The sequence below is a fragment of the Mugil cephalus genome, chromosome 22 (assembly GCF_022458985.1).
Source record: "Mugil cephalus isolate CIBA_MC_2020 chromosome 22, CIBA_Mcephalus_1.1, whole genome shotgun sequence".
Lineage (NCBI taxonomy): Eukaryota > Metazoa > Chordata > Actinopteri > Mugiliformes > Mugilidae > Mugil > Mugil cephalus.
The window spans coordinates 6,201,640-6,225,450 of record NC_061791.1 but is presented as its reverse complement, the minus strand read 5'-3'; the positions used below and the strand labels follow the sequence as shown (position 1 = coordinate 6,225,450).

General features: G+C 43.2%; 1 protein-coding gene across 7 annotated transcripts in view; it reads right to left on the bottom strand.

Moving 5' to 3' along the window:
- anks1b (ankyrin repeat and sterile alpha motif domain containing 1B) overlaps positions 1 to 23,811 on the bottom strand; it is a 182,566-nt gene that overhangs the window by 92,734 nt on the left and 66,021 nt on the right. For 5 of the 7 annotated variants that reach the window (XM_047575793.1, XM_047575791.1, XM_047575792.1 and 2 more), the window contains exons 6-10: positions 19,337 to 19,412; positions 16,589 to 16,690; positions 12,385 to 12,507; positions 11,500 to 11,687; positions 6,840 to 6,971 (exon numbers count right to left, since the gene is read on the bottom strand). In XM_047575793.1, coding sequence (XP_047431749.1) covers positions 6,840 to 6,971; positions 11,500 to 11,687; positions 12,385 to 12,507; positions 16,589 to 16,690; positions 19,337 to 19,412 — 621 coding nt within the window. Of the gene's footprint in view, positions 1 to 6,839; positions 6,972 to 11,499; positions 11,688 to 12,384; positions 12,508 to 16,588; positions 16,691 to 17,639; positions 17,707 to 19,336; positions 19,413 to 20,987; positions 21,110 to 23,811 lie in introns of those variants that run through there. The other 2 variants (XM_047575796.1, XM_047575795.1) reach the window with 2 other exon arrangements.

Here is a 23,811-nt window from a genome sequence, read left to right as displayed (position 1 = left end):
GACGGTTCTTTTTTTCTCCCCCCTCCGTGTGATCATGTGAGGGCTTATGTGCGCAATTCTTCTCCACGTCTAATTGAGATTGCTTTTATCGTAGTCAGCGAGCGCACGTCTGTTTGAACGTGCCCGATAACCCGAATAGGAAATGGGACTCCGCACACGTCCGAGGAACTTCTTGAATCCCGCGTCCACTGTCCACAGTCTCAAGCGCAGGCCTCACAGAGAGAGTCCACTGACTTCATAGGCCATCAGATATGAATAGACACTATAATTTGCTGGCATTTCCTCATGGAGGCTATTTGATTAGAGAGGAGAGGGAGGGGTGGACGGCAGAGAGGACAATGGACCCTCTGAGGGACTTCAATCTGGGGAGTGAGGTGCAGTCATGAGAGGACACCAGTGACAGGACGTAATGATCTAAAGCGCAGAGAATGAAGAAAGATTGATGCAATTAAAAGGAAATGTCCTCTTTCTGGAAAGCCTTCTGCATGGCATCACTAGAACTGCAGAAACACAAGGCTTCTTATAATCTGCTAAGCTTTGTCTCATTTTTCGACATTCAGAGCTGACGTGAGGTGCATCTTTTCCACACAAAACACGGGGAGACGTACAGAACAGAAGGAAGAGAGGGTCGAGAAAGGGAAAAAAAGGAAAGAGGGTGTCAGCTGGCGGGAGCACAGAGCGGGGATTGCGTCGTGGAATTGGATTTCCCTCCACGCCTCGCTAATCCCACAGAAATCAGCCGGGCAGAGTCACCCGCGGGCCGGCGGCGGTCGCTCCTCCAGAAAATAACACCTTCTACATTCCCCCCGTGACGGCCGCTCCGCCGAGCGAAACCTCAAACTGCGGCTTCCCCTGGCTCCGCGCCTCATCCCAGAGAAGCGGCAACGCAGCCGGAGCAGGAGTCCGCTGCCAGGAAGCCGCCACCGTGACCAAACCTTCAGTGAGCTTAACTACCGCAGCTTCACAGGAAGTTCTCAGAGAGTGGTGCATACCTACACTTACATTTTAACCCTTGAAACTTTTTTTTTTTTTTAAATAAAACTACATAAAGTGTCCCATTTGCTTTGCTGCATAGATTTATTGCTATGTTCCAGGCAGTAGATACAGTGGAGGAATAAAAACAACTTCCCATTTATTATCTTTACGGCCACTCTGCTTTTATATCTCAATCATGATACAGGGAATTGCTTTAGAGGGTTCTTACTGCTCCCGTCGGTTTCACAAGGCCTTAGCGATGAAGGTGACAGATGATGGGATGTGCTTTGGGGGATAGCGATGTACGCTGTGATGGGACTCCCTGCTTTATTTTTTACAGGAGTAGCGTTGGTTCTGTAATTGGTATTTTAACAACAGTAAATCTACAAAACAGAGGTGATAAAGTAAAAAAAAAAAATGAATAAACAAATACACACACAAACTGCTTCTAGGTTAAACTATGCTGTTGATTCATATTTCTGCCACGAGGCCAAGAAAACTCTTATATCTGTCCTTTAAATGAAAAATTATAACCAGAGGTTATGAAGTAGATAAATTGTTAAAGCATTATCTAATTTGGATTTGACAAATGACAAGATTTGTATTAATTAGTGAGCTTTGGAGGTGGAAGCACGTAGACATTTAACCATGTTTGCAGGATGGTTCTAAATGTTGGTCATTAGCCTCGGCTGTGCTTTGTGTTCGGCGCTAATTAGAAAACATCATACCCACTAACGACCAGCATGTTCCCACTGTTATTATTACCACTGTTATTATGGCCGTGTGAGGATCGCGGCATCGAGATTTAGTCTTGGGCCGAGTTCAGAGCTATCATCATGAAACCAGACCGAAAGGAGAGCTTGGCTTCAAAAGGACTTCACATAAAAACCGAGCTGGAGACTAGTTTGCGGCATCGTGCACCTCATTTAAAAGTCAACTAGCTCCTCATTTGACTTTAAATAGATAAACTACAGCATCACAGAGCAGCTTGTGTGACTGCAGACCGGAGCTTTCTTAACCTATGACCAGGGCAGCTGTTTCACAAAGCCTCCAGTTTACGTTAAGACACGATTCAGCCAGCTAGGGTCAGGGTTAGAGTTAGAGTTGGGGTTTCATACCGAACAAACAGGCATGTAAGCAAGATATAAATACAGATATATCTACAGCAGATTACATTAAATGTGCATCATCTACAAACAAAAGTCCACTACCTATGATATGTGTATCAAATATAACAATAAGCCCTGATCCCGTAACATAAAAGTGGAACTGCTTGGCCACAGTAGCTTAGTTGCACTTAAAAAACACCCTTAAAAACCCAATAAAACATCAAATAGACATCAAATACAACACCACCCATCATGAACTCACGGGTCTCGTTCGTCTTGTTAAACATGAGGCACAGAAAAGCCTGCTCACACCATCTTTAAATCATTCGCACACGGACGAAAACAAAACTAACGTGTCCTCATCGTGCTACGCTACCTGTGTGTTAATGTGGGTTAATCCCTGAAGTGTCAGCTTAGTCGGTCTGAACACCCACTAACCAAGGAAGTAATTAGACTTACACCACATTTATTCACGGCCGTCTCCGGCTAAGTATTCTGAGCTCGGGGCACTTGCGCCGCAGTACAGCTGCAGCACTGTGGAACGACCTCCTTCCCGCTGATGACCTTTCAAAGAGCGTCGATTCCTCATTCTTGTAGTCTCCGCTCCAGTTTCCTGTTTACCTCGAGAACAACGAGATATCTGAACTCCGGCGGGATATCGGGCTACACCAATGCACAGCACATCTTCATGTGCGCAAGGGCAGAATCTGTGTGCAAGCCAAACTGTTTCTGCAGAAAATATATCACAGAAACTTTAGGTGAAGTTAAGAAAAATAGAGTATAGAGAAAATTGATACTGTCCTTTCTTTTATAAGCTGATTAAATCAATAAAAACCACAATGAGACAGTAACAGCCTTCACTCACTATGAGACAAATCAAAAACACACTTGTCTGAATCTTTCTGCCAATTCACACACTGCCCACCACACACATAAAAGCAAACACTTTGGGGTTTTATGAGCTGTTAAAAGTCTCAACTAGGGCTCCAAGAAAACAGCTAGTGTGCTAATTCTTTTCTCTCGTAATTATTTTGGCCTACAGTAACAGACGAGCGTTTAGTTCAGTCTTTGGGAGGATTTGATGGTTCAGATTTCTGACTCCGAGCTGTTCTGTTCCGCTGGCAGCTGTCGCGAGGAGTTTGGGAATAGTTTTCTATCTGTTTGTTGGTGTTGTCGAGTCGGCACCTTTGTTGCCTTCAAGGTTTGCATCTACCTTCTCCTGTGCTCAGCAAAAAAAAAAACCCTAAACACTCTGAGCTTCAATTATCCGGATGTTCTCACAGACCTTTAAGATTCTTAACCAAGCTCTGCAAAGACATTGGTCTTATTCTTTCACTATAAGACACAATCAATCAAAGACAACCATAGAGTGAACTGGAGAAGACTAGTGACTTGAATAGTTGAAACATGGTTTGAAAGTCGATGTTACTCTTTATTTATTTACTCTTATTTGCTACATAATCTGATATTCGAAAGAGAAAAGGGTACATTTGTTTTCTTGCAGAACTCTCCAAGTCCATTGGATTCCATGGGTTATTGAGCTAACGGTGTTCATGGTACAGCAGGAGAACTCCAACGTTATTTATGGGTACAATTAACAGTCTGATTTAGAGAAGCATATATGCAGCTAATTTCTTTTGGTCTGATTCATGTGTTTATTAGAGTAAATTATTGTTTTTCAGTCTTGCAGTTTCTGGTAAAGCTTCCAAGCCACAGCGTCGTTCATTTGACAGTTAATCATTACTTTTAAGAATCCAGGCTCCTTTTCACAGTTTGTTTTTTTCCAGTAGCTTTCGTCTGACTCTTGTTGTCATGGACTCTTATTTTCTTAAAAATCACTATTTTTTTAATGTCCTCAAGCGCTTTTGGCTCGATACAGAAGCAGGAGACATCGTTTCCAAGAAGCAGCGATTTTTATTTTACTTCACTCTAATTTTATTTATCCATCAAAAGAGATATTTTAAAATTCTGGACACACACACACTCTTCCATATTGGAAGTTAGAAGTGAAGGCTCAGTATTCCTCTCTGGTCCATTGGGAAAATGTCAATATTTTAGCTGCAAAGAGCCAGCGCAATGCTCAGCAGCTATTCAACTGGTTAAGTGTTGTCGAGCTTATCCCAAATCTCAGCCATTTACAGAAAGCTTCTAAAGCTCTCCACATAATCTCTGTCCTCTCAGAAAAAAACCTGCCTTTGATGTTCCTCAACGTCTTCAAGGGCTCTCAGGGCTTTCTGATCTGAACCTGTTTCGGCGTGAAACAGACTGGCCCGCCACGAGCTCCTTAAAAGTGCCTGGGCTGTGAACATTAAAGGTCAGCAGCCACCTACTCGAGAAAGGGAGAGAGAGAAAAAAAAAAAATCTGTTCGAGAACCAGAAATGTCAGAGGGAAGTCAGAGTGAGGCTGGAGAAAGAGGCAGAGGTAGAGGGGGAAGCTGGGGAAACGGTAGGGAAACGCTGACGCACCTGTGCTGATGGAGACCGAGGGTTGTCAACGGTGGACATCCCACGCTTGTCATGTCGTGAATTTCAGTGTTGCCTGGCAACCCTACCAACCTCTCTCTTTGCAAGCCTTTGTCTTGCGTTTCTTCATTATCTCTATCGTCTAATTTGCTCTCAAGGTTGCGACCAGGACTTGAACTTGTGTTTTAGAGCAGACGTTGCTTTGGAAAACCCTTCCTCCTCCACACACACACACACTGGTGACAAAAACTCACAAGAGGAGCAAAGCTTCCTTATGAAGACACGTAAGCACACACACGAGCATGTGACAATGGCATGCTAAATTCATTAGCTTGGAACAGAGAGCACACATCCAAGTCCAAACACTGCTGCAGAGACGAGTTATCTCTAAAAAAGAAACACATGCACCTGCACTCTCACACAGCTATGCAGCGATATAAAAGACACGCTCAGTCGCCAGTTTACTAGGCACCGAGTAACGTTACGAACCTATGAATCAGACCTTAAAAGCTGCAATAATCAATATTTTACATTAGCAGGGGTAACAAGACTGTCTCGCAGAAAAATACCAAACAGCGCGGCAATTTCCTCCCGGCTCCACTGACTTTTACGCGTAATTGCTTTGCTTTCCCCAGCCCTGAACTTTACTGTTTTGGTTCATTCTCGCTGATCTCAGAGTTGTTTTTGACCCCGGCTGGCATCTGTTTTCAACAAGGCACCGGCGGTGTGCTCCCGGCCCGGCGCTAAACACCAACAGATGTCGCTAGCAACTAGCCGGTAAACAAAATGAAGCACTTAGCAGCCGAAGAGATGGATGGGAGTCAATGGTGGTGCAGGAGGTGAAAGGTATTCTCTTTCTTTTTTCTTCGTCTCATTTTTAGCACTACTTTTGATGTAGATACTTTTGTAGATGTGTCTATCGGGGATTTAATAAAATATCTTACTGGGTTGTATCACATTGCATTGTAGCGTATCATGGATCCATCGCACTAACCAGCTGGACTGAAGAGTTTTCATTTTTCTTCCAAGACTCATTCGTCTCGCACTTCCACTGACAGAGCTGAGTGACAGCTGGACAACTTGGAAACTCAGACAATTGACAAAGGCTAACACACTTCCACAGACAAGCGAAAGAGAAATGAGAGAAACACGGGACGGAGGAGAAATTAGGCTGACAGATGACGCATGGATTCGTTACAACACAGAACTGAGATGACTGCACGGTCCCTCCAGGCCGAGGGGGGGGGATGAGAAAGCTTTCTGTTAACTCTGTTTATTCACAATTAAACAGGGCAAATTAGCATAGCGCTAACTTAATTATGCAAGAAACAACTCAATTTTTTTTTCCCCTTTCCTCTCGCATTCTGTTCCTTCCTCTTCTTTAATAAAACTCACACGCACTCCAATGCCACCCACACGATTTTTCGAGATGATGTCATGCCAAATTTGCAAGAAAGCGATGACACCGAATACGCCTCAAATGTGCACTCAAACATTTAACATGCATAGAGGGTTCATAGCATCAACACACACACACACAGAGAGTCATCCAGGTGCGAAGCTCTCCAGGCTTTGTGCCAGTCCATCAGGCAGGCTGCCAGGATACAAGACAGAGGGTCTGTTGTGTTGTAAATGTCAGATGTCCTGCTGTGTGAGCCAGCACGCACTGGCTCACCGATAAACACCCTCATCTACACACACTTAACCACACTTATATGCGCAGCATGTGGGACCGAGGGTGCAGGAAGGAAGGAGAACAGATGCAGCCGGAAACACGGGGAAGCACGGGAGAAGTTTGGGCCGCGCTTCCAGAACGGCGACGCTTGCTTTAGCTGCGTACGACTCACTTTCCCTCCACGGGGGTGATCAACCTTTCAAGTGATCTCAAGGTGGCCGTGCAAATTTCATGAACCGAGTCGGGGCTAATGATGCTGAATGTTTCAAAAAAAAAAAAAAAACTGGAGGCGCAGAGATTTCTGATGGGGAGAGCGAGAAAACTGAAGCAGATCATCAAGAACTGCCACGGGAGCCGGTCTCTCCAGTGACGGCTCATTCGCTGCGTTCCCAAGGTAACCGGTGGAAAGTAGTCACTCAGAACAATGGCAATATCACCAGCCTGTAATTTCACTGTAGTGAGGCCGTGCGTGCGTGTGCGTGTGTGTTGTTTTAATCTCCATCATGTAACAAACGTGTGTTGAATTGGAACCATGAGGCCGATATGATGGTGAGTTCCATCATTTGTCCACGTGAAAGGCTTTATGATGAAAACGCTCTGAGTGGATGCAAACGTACCTGTGACAAGCTGGAAAAGCCCAGGTTGCGGCAGCCGTTGCACGGGGTCAGCGCCTCCCAGAATCCAGTGGGGCCGCAACTCTTTTCTGCCTCCTCTTCCTCCAAGGCCGGAGGCAGAGGTGGGGTCGGCCTCTGCGAGCACAAAATATCGAAACACGATTATCAAGCAACCCAAAAATAATAAATAACTACGAGTGTGGAGGCTAGAGGAAGATTAATTGGCAAATGCTTTTTTGAAGAGAAGGGAACTAAAAAGAGAGGGCGTTTTTTAAAGCAACTATTTTTACACCAGAGTCTAATCTGAGTGTGTGTGTTGGTGTGTTTGCATCCCTGGCTCAGAGGGGTAGCAACGCGAAGGAGGAAATAAAATGGGCAACAAAGTTTTACATTTATTAAGACAATGAATTGAAAAGAGACTCGAGGAGATAGATGGAGAATCTACTTTCTCTCATACGCGCAGAACACAGAAGCTGTTAGTCTGACGTTCGTGACTTTTGGCATTTAAACATCTTAAACCTTAAGTTTAAAATCCTGGAAGGGATCCGCACAGAGCCAACACCACAGTGAGCTACTCTGAAGTTAGAGTTAAGTTAATAAATGTCGATTGACAGCGACTTGTATGGAAATCACCACAAGGCACAAAGGATTAAAGATTAAAGATGCTGTAGGAGTCAGAAGTAGGATAAATTATGGGTGTTGAACGAAAGATTCTGGGTAGGTGTGTCCCAGGCTTCGGCGTAGGTTATGGAGTTAAGGCGGAGTGCAGGGATCTGATAGCAATAGTCATAAAACTGGTCTTACTTCAATCAGAACTAGCGTTTAAACGACACAGCGAAACACTCAGAAACTAACTGAGTCTGGTGACTAAAACGCTGTGAAAATGTAATGTGAAGTCCTTATAGTGTTCTAAATATAGTTACACTTAAACTGATATAGACTTTGTTGGGTGACTCACATCTTCCCGTAACTGGGAGTGTGGTTATAACCATCTACTGCAGGTTACACGCTGAACATGACCTCAAATAAACCAAACTATCCATTAAAGCCGCTGTAGAAAAAACAACAACCAGAGGAGGCAGGTACAGAGACATGCTGGGTGGCTGTAACCTCTGACAAACCCACTGTGGCGCAATCAAAATCAATGCGTCCACGACTTGCACACAACAAAAGACGTGTTATTTTTATCATATAAAATTATTGCAGGTTGGTCGAAATTCCAGAGTTTCCAGGATTTCTCTTCAATCAGGTTTTTATCTCTTTGACGCTCTGCATTATTCAGTCTCAGTCTAAATCCTGTGCATACGCCGAAACTTGTTAAGGGCCACTGTGAGTTAGTGAAAGTGAAAGGTGCTGTAAAAGCAGAATGAGAACATCATGCACCGCGTCATGTGGCCTTTCCTGGGGCTCTTTGGCTCTTCGGCTCTCAGGGGACGGGAGCATGAGATGAGCTCTGTGGAATGAGCTGTCAGAGGGGCAGACGCAGTCCACCTGATATGTCAGTGAACCATATGATAAAGTTGAGCGGGTACACCCCAGTAGATTATGTGGACAAAGAGATATCACCGTGAGGCTTTTACATGCAGAAGACAGAAGAGAAGGAGGAGGAGGAGGAGGAGACGTGAGCAAAGGCCGAAACATAAAACCGAGGGAGGTCTGATGAGGAAGTAATTATTTTTAGAACGGAGGTCTAAAAGAAGACTGGGATGACAAGGAAAACAAGGTAAAAATGACTTAGAGGGAAAAGCACATGGAGGATGCAAAGAAACAGATTCACGGAGAAGGAAATTGTGAAGTCGGTGAACGAGGGAAAGACAGATGGGAAGAGCGAAGGAACAGCAGCCAGACTGAGGATGGAGGCAGAATATGAAGCTGATAGCGAAAGGTCACCGATCGTTCCAGATTGCGGAGGGGCCCTCTGCAACACTGGAATATTGACCCATCTAAAATGGACTGCAGTCCACGCGAACACATGCTGCACTGTGTGCATGAACAATGAAGATCTCCTTTCATCACAGTAGAGAACTGATATGAGCCAGTGTTCAATACATAGACCGGCATGTATTATTCACAACTGAGGTCTGCATAACTTATCAATATTACATTAGTTGTCGAAGAGACGGCCTTAAAGGGATAGATTTCAATTTGAGGAATTTCCTCCATTTAACTTCACTTAGATGTACAGATAAAAAAAATATATCTGAATTAACTCCAGTGTGATACACGGATCTGTCTGGGCCAAAAACTTAAACACAGCATAAAGACTAAAGCTAATGGCTAGCTAGCAGGGATCCACAGTCTGCACTTGCATTAAAGGGAATACGTCTTTATACCAGGAGGTGGCAGTAGTCTGGATTTCGCCATCGTGACTTGCGTGAATATCGATAAGTAAATATCGATACTTCCGATACCAGATCTTTCCGCTCTAAAATCGATTCTCAAATAAAAATATCGATATTTTCTATACATCACTCATTCAGGGTAATGTGCTTGAAACAGCATTTTCACATATTTTGTATGATTGTGTTTGGTTTTTCTGTTGTTGTATTAACTCGGCTACATAGTAAATGAAGCCACTACCTCAATGTACTTCCAAGTTTGAAATAAGTAAATACTTATTAATTTTAGTTTTAGTTTTACCAAATACATTAGGGTGTATTTACACAAAGTATCGGTATCAGTTCATTATCGCCGATACCAGCCTGAATTTCACTCAGTATTGGATTGAATAGGAAATCAGTGGTATCAAACATCACTGCCTCTGAGATAGCATGCTAGCCAAGGTTACTAAGCGACCATTATTTCTACTACTGAACTGATTCTTAAAGGTTTTGACGTCTCCTCTTCAGCCGAGTGAATATTCGTCCCCATCAGGTCAGTTTATTCTGTCTGAGGTGGTTACATGAGGCATTTTAATTATGCTGAGGCTATTATTCTGACTATTGTTGTGTTACTAGAGTCCTTGTTACATCAGGTTCTCGTACTAGTGTTCATTTATACGCATGCACTTTCGATTTGTCCGTTTTGACACTGAGGTAATGAAAGAAGCCTACATGCTTCCTGAATATGTGCGAGCGAGCTGTTGTGGGGCTTCGCATGTTTTATTCATGTGTGATAGACCCATCAAATCTCTTACTAATGGCCCCGGCCACATGTTCAAACAGTAGCCTGGGGCCCCATAAACACACACCGAGAACGTCGGTAAGAGAATACAAATTGATGCTTATATAAAGAGAGAACTACAGACAAAAGATGGATGGATTGAGATAATTATAAGCCTGAGAGAGCAGAGGTGCGTGTTTGTGTACGTGCATATGTGTGCAAGCATCAACAGGAGGTCTGAATGTCTGCTGCTGTGTGTAAATGCACCGTAGCTTATTGAGCTGGTGACAGAAATGTGAAAAGTGACGAGCTATTGATCATCGTCAGGGTATTATTTTGCTGAGACGTGTGTAACTGAGGGAGAGAAATGGGAAGAGAAACAGAAACAGACACGTTGTAATAAGTGAGCGGGAAGCACAGGTGGAGATTGCACCTCACTGGACGCCTCGGTGAGATTGAAAGTGCCTCGACCTGAGTGTGTGCGTGGTCCAAAGACTCTGGTGGAGGGTCAGGGTGAGAGATGACCTCTGTTGTTTTTTTGTTTTTTTACTTCCTGGACAATTGAATGGAAGCTGAGATCCTCTTAGTCACACTGTGCTGGCTCTATTCTGCGAATACTGATACAGGTCAGCCATTCTGTCCTAAAGAGAGCTGCAAAACATTAAGATCCAACCACTTTTCTTCTGTGAGTGTGACTGAGAGAAAGCGGAGGGAGAGAGACGGCGCGATTACAAGTGAAGTGGATGCTACTGAAAATAAAAAAAGAGAAGCAGAACACTAAGTTTAGGATAAAATGTCAGAAAGCTGTGAACGGCTGTCTGAGCGCACACCATTACACTTTCAAACAGAGAAGCTGTGTTTCTGTAACAAGTGATTAGTCAATTACAGACGTCCATCGGGTGGCGTCGGTCTGATACTGCCCTCTACTGTTGAAACAGACGTGGTGCAGGCATTTATTTAAAGACGCCACAACCAGAGCATCTGGTTCTGTTCACAAAACAAAAGTCTGCAGGGACAAGGATCAAATGCAGCACTGTGTATACACCAATCAGGCATAACATTATGACCACAACAGTCACATGGGCCTTCTGAGGGCGTCCTGTGGTGTCTGGGAACAGAATATTGTTGTTGTTCCTAAACTGTTTTTGTGTGTATGCATGTGTCAGGCTGCATCCTGCTGGGGAGCGTCATTGCTACGGGGTGGGAGTGTCTGGCCTGGTCTGGATGGGTGGTACACATCCAAGTACAAATGCCAGGTTGAAAAGAATGACACATTAGATACTGGAGAACCTGGATTGGTTGAGTAGCGCACATCGGTTTGGACTGAATGAATGGATTTAACTGCAGCCTGAAAAGGTGAAGTGCTGAGTTAAAATATTTATGGAACATTAAAGGTGATTCATTAGAGGAGCTCCAGTACAAACGACCTCACTGAGTTCACTGACATTTCTATTCGATGAGGAGAGCTTGAAGACGGCAGCGGACCCAAAAGTGAAACTAGACCACGACTCATTTCCAGCTCCAACCCCAAATTCAAAAAATTACAACTGAAGACAAGTACCTTGCTGACTCGAGTCAGGGTGCCGTTGGGTCGGTCGGGGCGCTCCTCGTCAGACAGCCGCCCGCTGCCGAAGCTTTCCATGGAGTGGGAGGAGATGGTGTGGCAGAGCTCCTCGAAGGAGTAGTCCCTGTCCCGGCACTTTTTGATCTCGTGGAGCAGTTTGGACAGCTCGCTTGTCACGGCGTCATCTGGGGGAGAAAGAATGAGCAAGAGGGAGGAAAAGAGGGTGATATCAGATGTCCCTTATAGCATCATGCACATTCCTAACAAAAACAATTCCTTCATTGTGTTTGTCTAATTTATCAAGATGTTCAGACACCAACAGGCGCCAAGTCCTTCTCTGTCGCCCGTCTGCATTTCTGATGTGTGGCATTTAGGCGTGTGTTGAAGAGGAAAATAGCGCTAATCATGTTCTCTTCCCTCTTCCCTCCTCCCTCCTCCCTCCTCCTCCTCCTCCCCCCCAGGAGTCTCCAAGGTAATCAAGGTAATTATAGTATCTGCTGACAGTCGATGAGAGAAGAGAGCAGATCAGCAGGAACTCGGCTTGTTGCAATGCCGTGTTTACGACACAGGGGGCAGTGCTGGACAGGGTAAAAAGTGTAAAAGGAGCTGCTCTCCACGACTGGCTGGTGGCATTGTTTTCTCATTTAACAAAACGTAAACAACACTTTAAAACAAGTTTAGAGGTGAATCTAATTAGATTATTGTGGGAAAAGGCTGCTCAGGCATATGTCCTTTGATTTTTATTGCAGATTGTTATCTATTTTTAAAATGTATTCTTTCCAGAGTGGTTTTGTTTATTTCAAATCTCTACTGCAGGCGTCTTGTTTTCTACCACGACCTTTTCCTCGGATTTAAACTTCAGAAAATTTGACATGTACTTACTCTTGTGCCTGAGGGAGGGGGAGGCGGAGGGCGAGGGAACGGAGGTTCGAGGCGCAGGGATTGGACACTGGCGGACGGGCTCCTCCACGATGCTTTGCTTCTCCATCTCGTCCATTATGTACTCTGCGAAGAAAATGATCGCGAGAAGAAGAAGAAGAAGTGGAAATATGTCAGGAAGGATGATAATAGGGTACAGGCCGGAAAGAGAATGTGATGGGGGCGGGAAAGAAAAAGCATCTCAGAGTCATTTTACTGGATCAATATAACAGCGCGGCCATCGGAATGGTAAACAGCTCGTACTGCATTCAATTCACACTTTTCCCCCACACCGCAAACTCACTCCACTGCTCCTGCTAATAGAGCACTCGTGCTGTTTACGAACGCAAAATTGATAGAAACTACGTGGGAGGACAGAAATTGGGTTCAGGTGAGGTGGCACGAGAGCCAAGTATAATAAACTGTACGATAAACTTGCTTAAATGAGACATTAGCAGCCGAAAAAACCCACAAACACGCTTACGCTGTGAAATTAGGTGGCGGATTCCCCGCAGAGTCATAATGAGGGAGTCGGTTAATGTCAGGAGAGTGTGGGTGTGTATTTCTATTAATTCAGCTCCATGATCATATTTACACACAGTTACACCGAGTACTGGAATATGTGTCGGACTTGGAAAGGAAAGATTAACACGCTTTGACAGATTTACTCGAGCTCATTCTCCATGAAGAGATGTAAGTGCTGCAGCTAAATTACTGCACTGCACCGTGGTACACAACCAGTTGCCGCTGGGCAGTAAAAAAATGAGCTGTTAATTTGAACAGTAAGATGAATAGTGCAAACCTCAAATCAAATGAGAATCTGTTTGTAACGAGGCGCCTGTGGCAACCGTGAAGCCCCCTCAGCTGGTACAATCGAGTAAACGACGGGTCTTTTGCTCTTTGCGCTTGCGTTTGTGTGTGTGTGTGTGTGTGTGTGTCCTTTTCCATCCCCTCTCCAACAGGAAATGGCATGCAGCTGATCTTTTCACCAAGTCACAGCTGTGTCCTCTCTCTGTCTCTATCTAACCCCCTCACACACAAACACAGACAGTCTCCTATTTCTGCTGAAGTCCAAATCTCTGCGTCCACCTCTGCTTTAGCGAGATTAGATGCTGATGGCCACTAATGCTGACCGACCTCTACGGTGACATTTGAAATGCTATGAGCGATCTATCAACATCTACAGGAGCGATTCCAATGTCACTTCTGGAAATCTTGTATTGAAATCTTTAATTAGCATAAATGCAGAGTCCTTTCACGGTTATGACAACACACGAAAATATCTTTGTTTTATCTGCTCAGACAGCAGCATTAAATCAATTGATCCACTTGTGGTCAGTTAGTACAAAGTCATGCTGTGGATCCAACCATTAGTCAAACCCACAATCATTGCAAATTGTAGTAAATGACAAGGAGTATCATTTCTATGGATGGGGGTCCCTGGTCTGGTCTAGGTGATTGCTACATGTCTAACTAACATCCACATGAATTCCAGGTCCAAAAGAAAGTCAAATACATAAGTAAATTAATAAATCATAAATTAAACCAATTATAACTTGAGCAAGCCAGTCACACAGTTTGTAAACAGTGTGGCATATTTTGAGGGGCGGGGCTTAGCCGGAGGCAAAACATCACAAACATTAGAGCCTGTAAACGCTGGTTAGCATATTTCACCCGACTGTTTTGGCAAAACGTGGAAAACGCATATTTTAGAGAATATACTAATACACTGACTCCCCAAGACCGTGAGTGTTATTTTAAAAAAGTTGACTCGGACTGTATTCATTGACCCCTCTACACTCTCACTGGATATATGTCAATATGCCCAAAAGTTTTTTGGATGCATAGCTTACTGTGTGCTCTCACACAAACATTTTAGCTATGATGCCAAGTGCCTTAAAAAATACATCAATTGATTTAGTGAATAGTCTTGGAAACATGAATATTCTTCCATACACTCGTTTTCATTTTCCAAACTTTTCCAGACGTGGAAATTTATAAAATTAAAATCCATACTTTCCCAGACTTGCATAGGTTGTATCCTTAATTACTGAAAGTTGATTATAATCAAACAATTTGCATGCCTGTTAATATAAAACTTCATGTTAAGGGGTTGGTAAAGTAAAATAAAGCACATGCACATGATGTAGTTAATTGTGTATCTCAGATTGTTGTAGTGCTAGACATGAAACGGGAGGCTGGAATCACCAATTACATCTAAATTGCTCAGCTCTGTGCATCACTGTGTTTTCGCTGGTTTAATGTCAGCTTTATGTCTGTTATTTTCTAACTGCGGCCAATTTGTAACATTCCTGGGTCTCTGCCTCTATTCCCTTTTCTATCTTTGCCTCCTGGTTGACACTGATTTGAGGTTAATTCTGGCTCCGACGTGTTCTCCTCATCCCTGCATTTCTGTCTGCCTTCATCTCGCTCTCTTTAAATCATTTTTAACTACTTGCCAAACACGCAGCCACAGATTACACTACGACAGGCAGAGAAAACCTCGGAGCCGCAGATTACAGCGTTCACATGGAACCTCGTAATCACCTCAGGACAACGCTGTCTTTAGAAGGTGCAGTGGGGAGAATCTCTGGGTCCCCTGGGACTGCGGGAACAAACTCACACCGACAATCACTGGCCACACGCAAAACACACTGCTACTTTAATGGCAGGTGGAAGAAAGAAAAAACTTGTTGTTTTTGCATAGAGGAAAAGTATAGTATAGTACAGTAGTGGTTAAATCCAGTCTAATTACAAGGGGGACTTTTAGGTCCCGTTATAAAAATGTATGGATTGAAACAGAAAATCAAAAACCTTAACCTGGAAAAAAGAGAAAATTAAGCAATTTCTATTAATTTAGTTGTAAAACTACTAAACTTTGAGTTGAGTCTGAAGCCTTAGATTTACCAGTTTATCTATGCAAAGGTTATGAACTTTAGGTAGTGACCACAAGAACTTTATAGATTGAGCTTTTACATCTACTGGGAGCTTGGAAAGAAGCCGTTGCTCTTTGAAAAGGGGAGGATTTGAGCTGCTTCATGTATCTGGAGATGACGCCTCCTGGGCATCTTCCTTTTGGAGGCTTATCAGCTGGGAGAAGACCCCAAGGTGGACCAGGAATCCGCCAGAGGGATTATATATCTCAACTGGCCAGAGGAGGAGAGACGTCTCTTGGCCTCTTGCCACCAATAAGTGAACGAAAATGGACGGATTTTTTTGTTCTAATAAAATAATTCCAGCTTCAGAAATGACAGTATTTTTGTCCAAATCCAATCTTCTCTCTGCGTCCCTGTTATTTGAGGACATCATAAAGTGAACCAAACTGTTAGCCAAACTTTTGAAGTGTTCGTATCTTAGATAAAAACGTATTAACGAGGTTATACATTCAACATCTTTAATAAACTTAAATGCTGCATAAACTTCAATAATCATAAGTCTGAATGTTACATAAGTGGAAACATTAAACAACCACCCTGACACATTCAATAATATATAGATAACTATAGTAATGAAAATATAAGTGCAAATATTTCAGAGTATAGTGTAGCTATGTCCTTCTGTTCCTGCTAATACACATCACTAAAGCTGTTCTTCTTCTCTGCCAGTGCAGATTCTTGAACCTCAGCGTTGAACATTACTGTGGGTCTAAAACCGATTTAGCGCACAATGAAAAATCCAAAATGTTATCACCAAATACTTTATCAACTCGATAAGCATCTTATTCTTGATCCAGCTCTTTCAGCAAGACAATGGAAGCGAACTGCATTGTGGGAATATCAGGGCGAACGTGAACAGTCTCCTCCTCCTCCTCCAACTACTCAACACATACAGGAGCTCCTGTTGTTTCTAAATGGGAGAAAAACTGCCTGATAAACTAAATCTGAATCACATCCACTCACAACAATATGTGTCTGCATCATTATCACCCAACTCATTTCCACCACTCCGGACTAATCACTTAACACCTTGACACCTGCTAAACCTCCAGCTCTTGTGTGATTATATTCAGTGCATTAAAAACCGTTCAAAAAGGTGTCTTCTATATTTTTAATCTTTGTTACGTTGTAGTGCATTTACTTGACACGAGTATCAAACTTTCTGAACGTGTAGTGACCCCGTTTCTCGGATTAAATTCATCTGAATCTAAACTAAAGAGTGCGTGTCTTACCGTGAATGAGAGCAGTGATCTGCTGGGACTTCGGTGCAGGATGTTCTCTTAGTATCTCCAGAGCCGTTCTCCCTTGGCTGTCTCTCAGATTGGTGTCGATCCCTGAAAAACACACACACACGCACACACATGCTCACACACACAGGAATATAGTATGTGTTTTGGTGCACATGAACAGCAGGGTAAAGGTCAGACTACAACACCTGTGACTTCGTCGAATGAAAACCTACTTGCTCGGAGCTAAATTCACTAGAGACACAGTGAACTAGTCAGAGATCAGCAAACACAGATCTTAGTCTGCAAACCTCAGCCGGCAAATAAAGAATGACTTGTAGCCACGAAGAGATAAATGATAATGATTTCATTCATTAATGATGATTTGTTTTCATTTTAGACTTAGATTTTTATAAATGAAAGACAGAAAATACATAGAGACTGCAGTAAAACACAAAGGTCTTGATCTCTGGCCCATTTAATCCCTTCCTGCGCTCATGGAGCCAATTCAATATGAAAAATAAATGTCAGTGGAATCACTCTGCTCTGCCTCATAACATATGAATAAAAGTAAAAATAATAAAGACGGAGGATGGGACATTTGGACCTACTTTAATGTCCAACTTTTCTCTCTTTGTCGCTCTTGTATATTTCGCTGCTTTTAAACCATTTATTTGTGTTGATTATTTGCTGCCCATACCATTCATTACTAAATAAATTAAAAAATTAACTGTGGTTATTTTTAAAAGGAACTACACAGTGAACAGTTAGGACGAGACAATCGATATTTTCTCATGTCTGTTGGGTAAATATAAAGCTAGCTAGCTGTTAGCTTAGCTTAGGGTACTGTGTTGCGGTGGCGGCCGCTGAAGTTGACGCGCTTTTTTGAGGTCTTTTGCTACTTTGTCATAGACCATTTCATGGCAGAACTTAAAATAGCTAAATAAATTTGTCGTATTGCTTTGGGGTGCAGACACGTTTGCAACAAACGTTGCAAACAATCTCCTTCTGCACCACGTCCGACAACGTGAATCAAAAATGTCTCCAAATGTCCTACCTTTCTTTGCAACTAAAGGCTCATGCTGGCTTTCTGCCATGTTGTCAATCGCTCGTTCCACAATTGATCCACGCATGTCACACGCGTGCTGCGGCTGCACGCGTCAGAGGTGCGTTCGCGGTACTTTTACAGCGCAGGAACTTGTAAACACGCCGCGCCGCATATTAAGCGTTTTTCTTCGATTACAGTGTTTTTATGATCCTGAGAAGCCAAAATCGAAACCGTGATCAAAATTCGATCAATCTTCCAGCCCTACTTAATGTTTTATGTCATAGGTCTTCAACAGGGGGTCTGCGGAGGTACTGCGGATTGTCGCAAAATCTTTGGTTGATTATACGTTTTTTGTGTATATATATATATATATATATATACACATATATATATATATATATATATATATATATACACATATATATATAAATACCACTACACTGAGTTTAATATAGAACACATATAGTAGGTAGGGGGTCCCTACTTAATCTGTCCATCAGCTTTGGGATCCTTGGCCTGAGAAACTTTGAAGTTTTATGTGATAAAAAGTATAAAAATGTAAAAATGTAATTGCAATTATACTTTTAATCCTTGGCAGTCATCAGTTCAGCATGCAGTCCCTCCAGTCTTGATGCTAAGCTAGGCTAACGGTCTACTGGATGTAGCTTTACATTTATTGGACGGACCTTAAACTGTTTTTAGTCCGAATAATATTTTGCATATATCCCAAAATGTGTAAATATTCCTTTAAGTTAGAAACTGACTGATGCGTTAAATGCTATGGGTCTGCTAATGACCCCTGTATACAATAACTAAACAAACCCCACCTGACAATAGCTGTTAGAATAATAATAATAATAAAAAAAAAGCTCCAGAAAAGTGATTAGGTTAAAAATAGTACCAGTTTCCCCCTTAAACACAAACAATGGCAAAGGCTGCTTTCATAGTTGATGATGAAAGGATGGCTCTCCATCCAAAATCCCTAGATTTTCCACTCTACACAATATGCACAATGTTGGAGCTACGTAGGGTTAAAGTTCAGTGTATCAAGCCATCACAGTCCTGTGCTGAGCCAGGATGTTAACAATATCCGAGGCCAAAAGGAACATGGCCGTCCAGAGGAAGTCCTGTAGGATACAGGAAGTGCGGAAGGAAAGTGGGTGGAGGATGGCAGCAGCACCAAAGGGCACAAGTCTTCATGCTCTTTTTGGTTGTTTTAATCCTTTTTTTATTGTTATTATTTAATCGTCATTGCTTTAGACATTTCTGTATTTGCAGTCTTGAATAAAATGAGAAAACCCATGGGTTCCCTGTGTGAGTCATTAGTTCATAGAGTTCATAATTTTTGCACATTCAAGTGTCACTTTTGGTTGTTACTTATCAAAATAACATCTGAAAAGATTATCATACACTGCCCTGCTGGATGCACTCAAGAGGAAACTGGTCACCGCAGTAACAAGGCTGAAAGTCCAGGATTTTCAGACAGTGTGAAACAATGTGGCAGACAGATGCCTGCAGTTCACTCCAGGGCAAATTCAACCCACAATATGGAAGAAAAAGAAAAAAAAAAACATGTGGAGCATCTAGCTGCAGGTTACAATAAACAGGGGAAACAAGGAAGGAAACACACACACACACACACACACACACACACACACACACACAGTTTCTTTCTCTGTTTTGCCAGGATATATTTATAGACCCACCTGAGTCAAGCAGAAGGCGAACTACATCCATCTTCCCAAAGAGAGCTGCCTCGTGGAGGGCACTGCCATTCTCAGTCTGCAAGAAACAAAGAAAGCACGCGCGTGTTCATATTCCACCATGTTAACAATTCAAAACAAAAACAGACATCAGAAACAGGAGTGAATCCAGAGCCTGAAAGGGACAACATTTTGATTTGATATTAGCTTTCTTTTTCTCTTACGGATTAAAGCAAATCACATTCCCGTGCCTCGCAAACAGCGTGAAGCGACAGCGTTTTTAAACCATTACGACGGCGGCGTGAGCTTGTGTGGAAACGTCCCAGCTCGTCTGACCCTTCGCCTCCCATTCTTAATAATAGGGATCTTACAGACATGATGCAACGCATGGAAACTAGCGTAGGGAGGGTGCCACTACTGTAAGTGTCTCATCTTGAATCAGCTGCGATGAGAGGGACGATTACTCTGACAGGGACACTCGGGAACCACAATAAGGAAAAAAGAATGTGTTTATCCAGGCTGCATGGGAGGAGAGAGGAACTAAAACTGTGATTTAAAGCAGCTATGAGAGGAGTTTTTCTGCTTTTGCAGCATCTTTATGGAGGCTAATGGCTGCTTTTTTATTGCATAGTACAAAAGTTGGTTCATGCTCTTAATCACAACAAACATAGTAAATAACATTTTAACCCTTATGCCCTCGTCAACTTTTGTTTTTCATGTGGTGATGGTTTTGGCTGTGTTACAGCTCGCGGCTTGAATTTCTGCAGGAACTCTTCTCTTTAGCCAAATTTTTTAAAATACAGTGTCTTTCACTGTCACACTCTCTGGACACCTTTGTGGAAAAAACGTAAAAAAAACTTCCATAAAATCCCCATACATCAATATTTTATTCTACCTTTTTCCGCATTAATTTATGAAATTTGATTTAATTTATGACAAAAAAGGATAGTTTAGAGTATTTTATAGCAGTTTCTTTATGCGTGTGCATTTTTGCCACAAAGGTGTCCATAGCACAGTAAATTTGAGGAGTGCATAAGGGTTAATATTATTTTCTTGTTACTTTGCTATCTTTATATTTCTAACTTTCATAGAGTACTGGATCAAAATACAAGTTCAAAATTAAGATGCATACTATTCTTTTTATGCGAATAACACGCACACAATTTCAGATAGAGTACAATATTGTGCAAACAGCTGCTGTCTCAAAATTACAGTTCCCTGTCCACAGCCATTCATGGATATTTTTTTTTTTATCCGAAAGGACAACTGATGTCCAAGTCACACACCGTACACAATGAGCTGCTAATGAAATCCCTTCTTTACAGCTCAATGTTTTATAAGTCTCAACAGAACAAGCTGCCCTACACACCTTGCTGCAAGCAGTAACGCCCATCTGGGACACTGGGCCGCCTTCACACACAAACACACACTCGCCTGTGTGTACGCAGAACGCACTCTCGTATGCACAACAACCCACATATGCTGAATACGTCGCACCCTTCATGGCTGGCTTCCTGACAACACGGATGAAAACCTGGTGTGAACGAAACCCGCGGCCCTTAATGAAGACAAATTATTTGGAAGACGGCCAGGTCTGCCGCACCACGTGCATCGCATCAGTGTGGTCGTCCTCTGCAGGGAAGACTGAACTTACTTTAGTCGTTCTGTTTTCTCTGCAACAAAAGTGTCATCGCCAAAGGGACGGGACCGGATGATGCTTCTATATCCTTAAAAAGGTCAAAGGTCAATTATCCGTTCGGCTCAGGAAAACGCTGCAGAGTGTAAATCCAGGGTGGTTGTAGCCTCGGTGAGTGTTTCAAACTGTTGCACGCAGTCTTCTGCAGATGCCACCAGCCTACGAACACTGAGAGGAGGCCGGGAGCACAGGAAGAGATCCACCCCCTTGTTCCGATACTCACGACTTGACCTCCTAAACCTCCTATACCACTTCCTGTCCCGTTTCCCATGGCGACTATGCAGTGATGTCACGAGGAAGCCGGGAAGCCAATTCTCACTCTTAAAGAGCTTCCTGGTATTGAAAGGCAGAAGACTCTCTGTTTCAGAAAAGCTGGCACAAACGTTGTTGTGGGATTCTGCGACAAAAGTCTATTCTTCTCAGTTTTACCTGCACAACTGCAGTCTTTGTGGAGTTGTGCTCTCAGCGCCTCCAAAAGGATCGGGTCTACCAAAACCTTTTTGCCAAGTGCTGGCTAGTTGCCAACCCAGCAGCTCCGTGAGGATTTCCCCTCGTTATTATGAAAACTGACTGATGAGGGAAGAGTGAAGAGTGAGAGTGTGAGTCACAGACGAGACGGCGAGAGACACAGTAACGCGCTGCCTGTATGAATTATTAATTCCCAGTCAGATAGACCTTTATGACTTGACTCCAATTACTGACCTGCACTATCGCACACATTTTGATGTCCACTTATGACAATTTACGAGAAGGCCATGTGTGTTCTGCCTATAGCGTCCTCTCCGTGTTGTATATTCAAATAACTCACTGCAGAGGAACAGAAAAGAGAATAAATCAAAGACTTTCTACCTAAGTCACATTAAAGCATTTTCTCTTCTGGGACGTCATTAAATCTGCTCTCTCTCTATACTTCTAGTAATGCAGCTGAACATTGACGGCACACAGGTATTTTTATATTTTTAGGTCGAGAAGATGCGCGACATTGATTATTAAGAGGTCGCTGAATGTTTAAATAGCGCGGAAATTGCAAGCGTTGGCCCCGAGTTGACACGTGGCCTCTAACGGACCACCGAGTTTAACAAACCCACAGGTTCGTTTCTCCTTGTGCGAGAGCTTGCGTCAAATTATCATCTACTATGTATTGCTTCAGACAGGGAGCAGAGAAAAGATTCTCTGCGAAGCACTTTCCGGCAAAAAGAGACCAGAGTGAATGCCAAATCGCAGAGAAGCTTTGCGATATCAAAGGCAACGCAACGCTCGTCGTGACTCGACGGAGAGAAAGAGCGGGAGATTCTGCGGGAGCGTGCATCGTCTCATCGCGGAGGAGACTGAGCAAATCAAAGGGTTGTAGTGTTCACCAGACACACGGAGCCCGAGGCCAAATCCCTGCAGAGAAACACAGCCCTCCTCTTCAGATCAGAGCACACACACATGTACACGCACACACACACACACACGGCCTGCAACCAGGACAGAAGGCAGAGAAGATGGGTGCAACGGCGCTGACTCATGCGTCTCCTCGCTGTGAGAGAACTACAATGATCCTCGTACCCAACAGGTCAAGTTGGCTCCGTCTTTCCCAGCACAAACACGTGTCCACGTGCACTAAATTACGAGGAGGGCACAATGTGACTTTTAGATTAGCTTTCTTGCCACCGCAGAGCGTCTGTAATTGTGCATCCGGGAGTCATATTACATGCTTCACATATTGTATGTAAACTGTACATGTGGTGCCAGGGAAAAAAAAAAAAAAAAAGAACACGGCATCTGTTGCACCATATGTGTTTGTTAGCAAATGAACATTGAGCGATATTAGATTTTGGCAACAGCCGCGAGTAGATGTCAGTCTGCACGGCAACGACCGCGCGTTTAGGGCCTTCTAAAACTTTCAGGGTGTTTCTTTAGTCTCGCGTTCGTCGAGCGAACTCCTCAGCGCAGCGCTCTCGTTTCTCGACTCGCACGCAGCGTCTTTCCCGCAGGCTTTGAGTCTGGCTGAGCCTTGGAACTATTTGAGATGCTTCTCCTTCAACCCGGCGTGATCGCCAAGCAGCGCTCGAGTAAGAATAGCAGTGTGAAACGAGGAGCCGCAACAGGAAGTGTGTTTGGATCCCCCCCCCGTGGATCCAGCTGGCATCACAGATCTGGAGGCTTACGTGTTGTTTGCCACCACATTTGGTAACAAATATGATAAAAACCGTGCTCAAAAAACACAGCGATGGAGAAAAAATGACTGATGGATGTTGTTACAAACTCTCCTACCACTTGAAAACTTTAGCTACATGGTTACCATTAGCTTTGTTGTTTATAGACAATTCTCTGGTGCACAGTTCCAAGCTACAATGCTCAGTTTATCTTCATTACCAAAGTTAAAATCAAAGTGGCAAACAATTAGTGCATTATATCAGATTTTGAATAAAAATGCATTGCTGTAATCGTTTTCGGATTGAAACCTGGAGCCGGCGCAGAAGAAGTGACTTATTGATTTTGTAATAAGCCGAATGTAATGAGCTGCCTCGAGTAGAAAAGAGTCTTAATAAACGACTGGCTTTATCTAATCCGAAAAATGACGCCTGCCTAGTGTATAGTGGGAGTGCACTGACGCAGTGACAATTAATAATAAAAGGTCAACAACGGTTTGGCATGTTTTCCATTGGAAATCTTTATCTATCATCACCGTGGGTCCGTCCAGCCCGAATAATGTCAAAGGGCCATTTCTGTGTTTTGGGAACGGCATCGATATGAAATGGCCGGCAGTGTGAGCGCTATAATAATTCTGCGCACG